Source organism: Palaemon carinicauda, chromosome 2 (assembly GCF_036898095.1).
Source record: "Palaemon carinicauda isolate YSFRI2023 chromosome 2, ASM3689809v2, whole genome shotgun sequence".
Classification (NCBI taxonomy): domain Eukaryota; kingdom Metazoa; phylum Arthropoda; class Malacostraca; order Decapoda; family Palaemonidae; genus Palaemon; species Palaemon carinicauda.
Genome location: NC_090726.1, coordinates 34,526,891 through 34,538,658, shown reverse-complemented (window position 1 = coordinate 34,538,658; position 11,768 = coordinate 34,526,891). Strand labels below are relative to the sequence as shown.

Below are 11,768 nucleotides of genomic sequence, written 5' to 3'. Positions count from 1 at the left end.
CTCTCTCTCTCTCTCTCTCTCTCTCTCTCTCTCTCTCTCTGTAATTTGAATGCAGAGGCTTTTATACATGTGTGCAGGCGCGCACACAAACACACACACATACATATATATGTATATATATATACATACATAAATACACACACACACGCATATATATATATATATATATAGGCTATATATATATGTGTATATACATATATATATATATGCTATATATATCTATATATACATATATATATATATATATATATGCTATATATATCTATATATATGTATATACATTTATATATACATATACACACACTTATATATATATACTGTATATATATAAATTATATATATATATATATATATATATATATGCATTCTGCGTGTGTGCGTACAACACAGGCATTTATTTAAAACAAGTAAACAAAATTTAGGCAGATGAGTCACGCATGTCAAACATAGTAATAATACGGCAATTTTTTTTTCCGGCATAAGGATGCTCAAATTATAAAATCTAAATATATCAGTGATCAGTGTTTTGCTTTATTATTTTATTGGCAACTAACATTATTAAATTTATTGAAGATACAGTAAATCGTAAGTTTGTTATGTATAATGATTCAAGAAATGTCATAGAAGCCATAAAAGGTTGCACGCATGGTGCAAACTAGCAAAGAAAATTTAAAAAAAAAAGTTCCTTATCAAATTCTATTGTCAAGGGGTTCATATTGAAATATGCTGGATTCCTGCTCATGTTGTTGTTAATGAAAAGGCCGACGTTGCTGCTAAATCAGCTATAAACTTATCAGTTTTGTGGATGAAATCACAACCTCGTGACTTGATGGTGAGTACTCCAACATATCTATGGAATATCTCAGAGCTAACTATTTCAACTTTCAGATCGTCTTGGGGTTACCATTACAAATAGGAAAAATGAAGAATCTCACGATATTCTACCCTGTGGATCCTATCAAGACATCAGGAAATCTTCGTTGCTCATCTTTAATTCTTAATCCCCTAAATGTAAGCAGCAACGATTTTCCTCAACATCAGACAATGATCTACTTGAAATGTTATTATCAGTTGAGAACTTTAAATTTTAATTGATTATCGTATAAGCAGGTATTACTCCAAAGGGTGTTGATATACCATGGCTGATTCTTGTCTATCATTCATTATAACTGTCGAAAAATATTACAGAGAAACCTAACTAAGCTTTCAGTTTGGGGAGACTTGGTCCCTTAAATTACAGAAAATGAAAGTTTAAAATCCCCGCAGTGACCACAATAAATAAATAAAATAAGAATAAATAAAAACAGGATCTTTTGCATTTATATCAAGTGGAGTATTAGTGCTGTTCGATAATTTAATCACAATTCAATATTTTCAACTTTAATATGATTATAAATTAGAGGAAAAAAAAACTTGGTTGAATCATGGACCAGCTTTACTCGCAGTTAAGAGTTATAATAATGAAAACACTGTTGAATTATCAGATTAAATAGCATTATAAATAATATATTCTGCGGTCAAATTTTTTTTGTTAATCCCATTACCGAGAAGTAATGTACTGACAAACATCCTCTTTTATTATCTAGCTAACCACAGATTCCCAAGCTCCTGAAAATGAGACCACACAAGGAAGCACAACATCCACCGAAGATTCTTTGGAATGGACAAGTTCTTCACCTGAGAATCCGCCAGACGAAACAGCCCAAAAAGACAACAGTACAAGACAGAAACGATCACTTCTTTCATCTCAGGTGGACCAACCAGCCATTTTTGAAGAGGAATTAACGTTGTATCCTCCAGCAGATAATGTGTTCCTTGATGACGCACCACAGGTTACTACCCCTACAACCAAAAATACTCCGCCCAGTAACAGCCCACGGTACGAAAATATATAGGGTATCCTTTTAACTGTATGGTTTTAGTTCTAAAGCCATCATAATCATATGTTTGAATGATAAGCTTCCTTTTAATATTTACATACACGCATATATTCTCGATAGCCAAAGTAGACAAGACTATACTGTACTTAAAAGGCCATGTTAAATAGTTTTACTTTATGCATTTCTTTATAAAATTGGTAAGAACCTTGGCAAAAGATGTCATATTTCAAAATATGATACAACACATGTTCAATATGTTTATATACAACCTAAAAATATTATATATGATCTATTTCAAAATATTAAAAACTGGCCCTTTTGCTTTTTTTCTAGGAAAAAATCACCAATCAAACTTGGCTGTGACCTTTTAAAGTGTGAGGAAATAATGTAAGTATATTTACTTCATTTCTAAAGTCAACCGAAAACTTTCATATGCTGTAATCAATACAAAACACACATTTAAATCTATGGCATTTCAATATTGGATTCTCTGTTGATAAATAGACTGTTAGACTGGTGAAATTTTAAAACAAATCTAGATGATCGAAACTATATTATAATCATTATTATTAGGTAAGCTATAAGCTATTTGGAAAAGCTATAAGGGCCAAGGGCTCCAACAGGAAAAAAAAATGTACTGATTTTATGACTTATAACTAACAATTCACTCCAGAATATTTTCACGTCCGGAATATGCTAAATCTATTTAGGATATTGGATGAATTTCAGAGGAAATGTCATGAAAAATCACGACTTTTCCCGTTCAAGTCAAATCCTCAAACGGTGAATGACTGACTGACACTACAAATCTCCCCACGGTGAATGACTGACACTGTAATACTGACTGAACTATTGTCTTTTCAACAGGTGTGATATAACGAAGTTGGGTTCTGGTACAAATATCACGATAGAAGTCAGTGGATACATCGTTGCTGGAGTGCTGGAGGTAAATAGCTTATTTTCATTTCGTTTCAAACAAAAACTATGAAAAACGGTTTCATGATGAATAACTGAATTTCCATGAGGACATTATCTTTAACTAGTCTTGTAATTCTTTTATATACGACAAATGTAAACTTTATTAACTTCTATTAAAATTAAAACTAATAATAAAAGTGACATTACACTATCAGCTGAATCTCTTTATATACAAGCAAACCTTAATCCAACCAAAGAGTTTTACAGAATTTATGAAATATATTTTTACAGGTTGCGCGTCTTCAACGAGCGCTTATTGAAACGGGCATGGCTTTCTACACCAGCCAGAAAAATGTTTTCCTCAATAACCATATTGTTAGAAACACAAAAAGCTATTCAGATGCTTATAGGAGAATCAATACATACCAACTCAATGAGGATGAAGATAATGATATTGATTATGGCCATGTCAGTGATCCAAATCATTTTGGGAACATTCCAAAAGAAGAAAGTGAAAAAACCTTTCACAGTGCAGTGAGTGACGAAGGTACAAGCCTGGTTACAACACCTGATAATTTCATGACTGAAAAAGATAATGACACTTATGAAACCACAAGCATACCTTCGCCTTCTAATAAAGAACATATAAGCATAGATGAAAAAGATCAGAAGTCTTCAGAGGCAATGACTCATATTGCCTCTACAGAGAGGCAAGAGATATCTGTAAAACCAGGAAAAACTACAAGTTCATATGAGTCTGAGGCTGAAATCATCAGTCCAAACCTCTCTGATGCTGATAGTTCAGACTTTCTTTCAGGTAAAATACAAGAATACGGAAATGATATTTCCGAGAAATACATTTCTACAACTGACATTATTTTTCCGGAAGACTCAATGGCAAAGAACTCTGATATTTCCACAGGAATCAGTACTAAAACAACGGAGTCTACAGATCCTACAGTCAATGCTTTGGAATCAAATTTCACCAATCCAGACTACTGGGAAATCTCTGTTACTGATTCTGTGGCAAAAAGTGAAAATCTTGCAGAGTATAGAAATACAAATAACCAACAAAATTTTTCCACTTACACTACCATTAGCAGAGACCTCTTGAACACTGTGGACTCGGACCTCTCAACAGAAATGAGTAACAATGCAACGAATTCTACAGATTTCAAGCATGTATCCATGTCACGAGAAACCACATTCAATTCATATCACTCACCAGAAGCTTTAAGAATGGAATCAAAGTCTAGTGATGACTATGATGTAGCTATGCTTCAAGGAAACAATAATACTGAATCTGAAAATACAACATCTATAACCAAAAACAGAAATAAACCACCAAAGCACCCTACAAGAAGATATGATGTAAGAGTGTCAACATATATCACAGTAATAAAGGTAAATATCACACACAGATTTATCATTAAAAATGTTTACCTTTAATACCTTTATGCAACAACATAAAAAACAATACCAATAATAATAACAACAATAAAAACGTAAGTTACGACCATATGTGAACAATTTTCTTAATCTTTCGACGAAGTTTCCAAATACTGAACTAATGTTGATGTGATTTTGATATTTCTTTACAGAAAGCGAAAACTTATGAAGGATTCAATATAAACTCTATACTTAGTCTGAGAGGACTGGAACTTATTGGAGCTATAGTAGGTGGTTTGATGGGAATCATCATCTTGTGCAGTCTGCTACATATGGTAAGAATACGTTTATTTTACATGTATACAGTATATACATATACAATACATTTTATATGCATATATATATATATATATATATATATATATATATATATATATATATATATATGTGTGTGTGTGTGTGTGTATGTGTATATATATAAACATATATATACAAACACATATTGTATGTATAAATATGGGTGTATATCAGCAGAATCCATCAGCGATTTCTTCTTTATAATACGATTAATATCAATATCCTTGGCAGCTTTCTTTTATGATATAAAATATTTCTATGCCTAACGTGTTCCCTCTGAATAGCATCCCCCTATTACTATAGATTTACAAGATTCAAGGGAGATCATCATTATGACATCTGTACGTTCTAGGAGAATATTTAGAACCATATTTTTAAGTTTTTACAGTTTATATATGAAAGATCTAATTTGATGCATTTACTGTTCTTAAAATATATGGTATTAATTGTTCATTAATTCTTTTGTAGTTTGTTTATTTCCTTGCTTCCTTTCTTCACTGGGCTAATTTCCCTTTTGGAGCCCTTGGGCTAATAGCATTCTGCTTTTCCAACTAGGGTTGTAGCTTAGCTAACAATAATAATAACAACATTAATAATAATAATAATAATAATAATAATAATAATAATAATAATAATAATAATAATAATAATAATTTAAGATGAGGAGGCTTTGATTAAATTAAAACATCGTCCTTAAAATACCCGATTTCAATCGAGTGATCTTTAAATAGAAATTTTACATTTTGTATACCGAAATGAGCTTTGGGTCGAAATGTCTAACTGTAGTTATATACATATAATCCTGATACGGTACATTAAATTTAGAGGAACTAATATTCTAAATTCTTTTATCATGTACATCGAAATAGGAGACTGTTTAATGGGAAGAACCGATTACCTTCTTCGAATTATAAAATCATCAAAAAGAGAAAGAGATCTAAATGTTTTAGTCATTAGAAATAAGGATTACTAAGGATGAAATAAACTCGTTTACTCCCTCAGAATGCATTACTCATCCTACTGCCCATCAAATAATAAACATATGAACGCTCTTAACCTGTATGACTAGTAAACTATGAAATCCTATCATAATTTACGTATCTCAATAACCGATAATTTGTATAAAAGTATTCCACAAAATTTTCCAAATAGTTGCCTTTATCTAATTAGATGATTAAATGAGACAAAGAGTATGTGTTTACTTTACAAGAATTACATATACGTCAACACTGAAAACTTTAAAGTCAGCTAATAGAAAATAACAAGATGGAACTCATACACTGAAAACCAATCAAACGGGCCTCTTATTCACTATAACACCACTCCAACTCCTCATGGAGTGCGTTAACAGGCCATTCTGAATTACTACCCAATGACAAGTTATATAGACTATAAATTTATCATCGGATGATGAGCCATCCCTTTCCTGACACTTTACTAACATTTATGAAACTTTTCCTTTTGCCCCTAAAGTGTGGCTTCTTCAAAAGGAAGCGAATCAGCAAGGATCAGAGGGAAGAGCTTGAAAAGGTAAAGAAGGAGAGACTTGAAAAGGAGATGTACGGGTAGCTGAAGAAGTAAAGAATGCCAGCTGATGGTCACCTAGACGTCTCAGGGAGCAATGATAATAACAACAGGATCTTTGCATTCAAGAGGGAGGGTTTACAGATTGTTTTTGATTACTGTTACTTAAAAGGAAATTGGGATATAATTTAATGTAATGATATAATAATGTGCATGTTAGAATATGCTTTATTGTGAAAATTTCGAAAATTACTTACACATTTTATTTAGATATTAATACGCATCTGGCAGTAAAAATTTAGATTGTTGGTGAATTAAAGATGAAAGTATGTACTTGAGAAAAAAAAATGGATATAATCGAACAAAATTTTGCTTACATAGAAACAAAACGTACTTAGGAGTTGAATTTCTGGCTGAAAAGGTAGTTTATACCTTTAAACTCTAGAGGCTATTTTGCTTGCCACTGTTTGTATTACTTTGTCCACAAGACTATGAAAATATTGGAAATATTTAGCACACTGCAGACATGTGAAATAATATATTGTGGCCTTAAAAACTATTGGTTGTGACTTGAAAACTGATATAGTGATGAAATGCGTTGTTAAGCAAGTGAAGTGAAGTTTAGAAATGAATTTCTATATTGAATAATCCTCTCAAGATGTGCTATGTTTGTGGTGGGGCATTTTCTATAAAACCAAGGATTCTGCTTTTTTCTTATCTTTTTGAAAATTTCTATGAAGTTTACACAAAATACCCTTTTCTAGCTGTAGGCTATCGTGTTAAACAAGATTGGTCTCACAAACTCTTGTATAGTATAAAATCATTCATGATCTCATATCTGTTATAATTTATCTTATTCTAAATCAGAGTGGGATGAGTGCCCACTTTGAATAAGGAAGTCTGTTGATATTCTTATAGATGACAATTAGATTATCCGCAATGAACTGTTGGACAATGCTCTAAAAATATTTGTTTACATAAAGAAAAGAAGTATATTCACCAAAGAGCTAGAGTCTAAACATTTACTTTCCTGTTTTAATGAATAATTATTAATGTTTTTACTTCATTTGACAAAATATTGAAGTACTTAATAATTGTTCTATTTTTACTCAGTGAGAACCCTTTCTATATTTTATTATGCTCTAGCCAATCAGATTAATCTCAACGCTTACAAGCAGACATTTAAATGTATTATTCAATTTATGTATATATAGTTAGCTGCTTTATATAAGTGACTCAATTATTTCCTTTGTATTATGCTATAATTGAAGGAAAACTTCGTTTAAATTTGCACACAAGGGTAGGTTTGAATTCCACTATATCACCTAATAAATTTCTGTACATACCAAAAGAATAAAACTAGTAAACAATTGCGTTTGTAAACATATGATAAAATGTAATTGTTGAGCCAACTACCCTTTATGGAAATGGAGTGTGGATGTGGGAAGTAAACAAAAGAAAAACGGGATCCAATGATACTTAGATAAAAGAAAAGGAGACATTAAAAAAATATAATAGAGTTAATGCATTATTGCAATATTTGTCTTGTACCAATAAATATTTGCATATGAAACAGAGTATCATTATCGATACCATTATTACACACAATGCAAAAATATTAATTTTTCTTGATTCTTTATTAACATATTAACTCTTTATTGTTCAATCTCGGAATAATTTCCTTTTCTGTAATGCATTGTCTGAAAAATCTAAAGATAGAGTCTTAAGTTCTTTATTCATTGTTCCAAATATTATAAAGAAGCAGAAAAGAGAAACAATTGTTGATAAAACAATATGCGAATGCATGAATGCCAAATCTTCAGAGGGTGACAAATAAAGAGAAAATAGAAACTCGAGATGATTGGGAAGTAAAACGTAATGAATATACTGACGTTCCTCAATAATTAAAAAAAGAATAAAAAAAACAACAATATAGAATGCAAAACCATACGTATTAAAATCTATTTTTACCAAGGTCGACTCGATGATTCAGAATGTGTCATGAAAAGTTCAGGGACCAATCCATGAAAATTTTGAATGACCAATATATAGCCATTCTAAAATAAGGGCATTTATGAGAGATAGGAATGCAGCAAGTAAAGAAGTTTGGAATCTATCAAATTAATAAAGGTGCCTGTAGGTATAACCATTGTAACAGGTAAAACAGAAAATTCTTTTATATTTATCAAGTGAAATATGTAAATACTCAAATACATAATAATCTTTAATTGAGAGAGAGAGAGAGAGAGAGAGAGAGAGAGAGAGAGAGAGAGAGAGAGAGAGAGAGAGAGAGAGAGAGAGAGAGAGATAACAGGGCTTATTTACTTATAAATATAACTATGAAAATTTCAGTTTTTTTGGTAATTCAATAAAAGAAGACCAAAGCTAATAGAGCATAAGAAATTAAATAATCCGATTGTACAAGTGACGTCAAATTCTTCAAATGCTTTTTTTTTTTAATGTGTAATTTTCATCTGTCATTGAAGAGTATGAATTTCCCAACCAAGCAGATGCAAATAGAATTATGAAAGACTAAATACACGTAGATCCTCTTATATCATACACCGAGGTTCTGAATCTTTACGCAATGTTTGATTAAATTTTCAAACACAGGTTAATACCATGCCGGTTATTGCCCCTAGGCCAGTGCCGAATAAATGTTGTAATAAAGTTCAAACAAATTAATTCGTTCAATGTAGGAGAGAGAGAGAGAGAGAGAGAGAGAGAGAGAGAGAGAGAGAGAGAGAGAGAGAGAGAGAGAGAGAGAGAGAGAGAGAGAGAGAGTCTTTATTTCACATACATATAATCAAATGCAAGCACACTTATTTTGATTAACTTGAAAACGTACAAAAATAATTGGGAAATAAAATATCTGTTCCAGTATTAATGGAAACCCAAGCACTGGAAAAAATATCGAGCTAAATTGACATCGATTATTTTCTGAAAGTGTATTGGCCGTTCCATTATAATATATATATATATATATATATATATATATATATATATATACATATATATATATATATATATATATATATATATATATATATATATATATATATATATATATATATATATATATAAATATATATATACAGAGAGAGAGAGAGAGAGAGAGAGAGAGAGAGAGAGAGAGAGAGAGAGAGAGGAGAGAGAGAGAGAGAGAGAGAGAGAGAGAGAGAGATAGGTATTCAACTAGATAGCTAACCATAAGCTTGAAGATGAAACCGGGATTGCTTTGTGTGATGAATCTTATCTCTCTTCAGTGCATCTTGTTTAGACCCGGATCAGGTGCATGTCCTTTGCCAAGATTTGAAGGCTGAATTACTCTCCGTGTTATCTCTTACGGACAAAGGCGAATGTCTCCCACCTAATTCGGCGCACGAAGTGTTCCATTGGGACCCTTCCACAACTGTATATGGTTAGCGATTTGGTGCTTGTGTGTTTGCATATATCTCCCCTATATAATAGAGAGCAAGTGTCTGGCTATATACAGTATATGAATACATATATATTTTGTTTCAGTCACGTTCAGTTCTCTTTATCCCGCGGGTTGGGGGAGAGTAGTCATACCCTGGTTAGAGGGGGTGCGTGTGCGTTTTTGCATATCAATCTATAAATTTAGCCATCATTTTGACAGATTGTGTACTCCAATGTGTGTATATATTTGTAATATATATATATATATATATATATATATATATATATATATATATATATATATATATATATACAGTATATATATATATATATATATATATATATATATACATATATATATATATATATATATATATATATATATATATATATATATATATATATATATATATATATATATATATATATATATATATATATACACACACATATATATACACATATATATATAAATGTGTGTATATATATTTGTATACATATATATATATATATATATATATATATATATATAATATATATATATATATATATATTCATTTCACTAAAATACTATAATTTCAAACATTCAAATATTGAGCCACAATTAGTTCCTTTACTGTAATTCCATCTACTCTGGGAAGGGATATCCTTTTCATGATAAGTGGCAACCCTACGCCATGATTCGAACATACGTCTCATAAAATAAACATTACTAAGGAATACATATTTAAACCACTGAGCTACCAGCAGCGATAAGAGTTGATTTCCTCTGGTATTTTAACTAACACTCCTGGATTATACATTTATTCCTCTATCTTGATGACAAATTCACCTTCGGTTGAGAAGTATTGCCCAAGGGAATACTTATTCAATGATGAGCACAATTTGTGATTCAATCTTTGCATGTACGTGTTTAATATATATATATATATATATATATATATATATTATATATATATATATATATATATATATATATATATACAGTCAGCGCCGGTCGCGATTGCCGCGACCCCCTCGTGGCAATCCCGACCTTCGTTTTTGGGTGTGGTCGTATATCGAGGCTAAAAAATCGACCGAGAGAAATTGACTATATTGCATCTCAAAGCTTGATGTTTCCACTAATCGGGGAAACCTGTGTTTCATCGATCAACTCATAACCAGTCGCCTTCTGACCTAGTTAGTGGACAGTCGCACATCTGAGAGGGCCGTCTAGAGATCGCTTTTTCGCCATAGTTATTTTTTTGTGACCATGCCTGGGGGCCATACGAGCAGAGATAATATTATTAGAATAATTGAGTGTTATAAGTTAGGCTTTACTGCAACTGAAATAAGTGTTCACGTGAATGTGAAACGCCGTACAGTGTCGAATATCATTGCCAAATACAAAGCGGGTGGGGAGAAGGAAATCCCTGAGCACACGCATGGCGGCGGCCTCCCCAAGAAACAGTCCCCACGTGCCCTGAGATTCATAAAAAGTAAATTAGAAGCTAATCCCACGTTAACAGCAAAACAATTAAAAGAAAGTTTTCCAAATGTGCTAGGTGAAACGAGTGTAAGAACAATTAGTGGCAATCTGGGATTCAAGAAGGTGAAGGCAAAGAAGAAACCTTTAGTGACTGAGAAACAAAGGAAGGCAAGGGTTGAGTTCTGTAAGAAGGTTAAGGAGTGGCCGATAGAGAGAGTGAGGAAGGTATTGTTTACAGACGAGGCCACGTTTTATATTTCTGACCCCGCAGGCAAAAAGGTCTGGGTCAAGAAAGGTGGCGATCCCTATCACCCCAAGGCCACTGCTAAGACAGTAAAGTTCCCCCCTCTTTGATGGTCTCGGGTGCGTTTGGATACGGTGGGGTTGTGGATCTTGTGGTGTTGCCTAAAGGACAAACTGTTAATGCTAATGTCTATTACGAAATTTTGAATTTGTATTTGCCAGACGCATTTGAAAAGACTGGCACTGAAATCCTTCAGCAAGACGGTGCCCCTTGCCACACTGCTAAAATTATTAAGCAGTGGTTGGGGGATTGTGAAGTAGAATACATTAAAGACTGGCCTGGCAACTCTCCTGACTTGTCTCCCATAGAAAATCTTTGGGCGATAATAAAAGCAATGCTCAGGAACAAAGACACGTCGACAGTGCCAAAGCTTGAGGAGGCCCTGAAGGAGTGTTGGGCTGCCCTTGACCCCCAAATTTGCAGGAACCTTATTGATAGCATACCCAAAAGGGTCTCTGAGGTTATCAAGAGGAAAGGCCTGCCCAGCAAATATTAAAACAACAATTGG

At 32.4% G+C, this 11,768-nt stretch overlaps 2 protein-coding genes across 2 annotated transcripts in view; both read left to right on the top strand.

The window, feature by feature from the left end:
- LOC137623746 (integrin alpha-8-like) overlaps positions 1-7,641 on the top strand; it is a 39,116-nt gene extending 31,475 nt beyond the window's left edge. The window contains exons 20-26 of the mRNA XM_068354575.1: positions 889-1,011; positions 1,587-1,879; positions 2,214-2,267; positions 2,748-2,826; positions 3,090-4,202; positions 4,400-4,522; positions 6,018-7,641. Coding sequence (XP_068210676.1) covers positions 889-1,011; positions 1,587-1,879; positions 2,214-2,267; positions 2,748-2,826; positions 3,090-4,202; positions 4,400-4,522; positions 6,018-6,113 — 1,881 coding nt within the window. The 3' untranslated portion in view covers positions 6,114-7,641. The remainder of the gene's footprint in view (positions 1-888; positions 1,012-1,586; positions 1,880-2,213; positions 2,268-2,747; positions 2,827-3,089; positions 4,203-4,399; positions 4,523-6,017) is intronic.
- Positions 7,642-10,740: 3,099 nt separating this feature from the next.
- Positions 10,741-11,756, top strand: LOC137615968 (uncharacterized). Its single transcript, XM_068345654.1, has 2 exons — positions 10,741-11,140; positions 11,422-11,756. The coding sequence occupies exons 1-2, from the start codon at positions 10,741-10,743 to the stop codon at positions 11,754-11,756; spliced, it is 735 nt and encodes a 244-aa protein (XP_068201755.1).
- Positions 11,757-11,768: the final 12 nt, after the last annotated feature.

Excerpts from the sequence above, each read along its gene's own strand:
- LOC137615968 (XM_068345654.1), top strand. The coding sequence starts at position 10,741 with ATGCCTGGGGGCCATACGAGCAGAGATAATATTATTAGAATAATTGAG. Across the intron at positions 11,141-11,421 it reads GAAGGCAAGGGTTGAGTTCT|ACGCATTTGAAAAGACTGGC; the intron begins GTAAGAAGGTTA and ends TGTATTTGCCAG.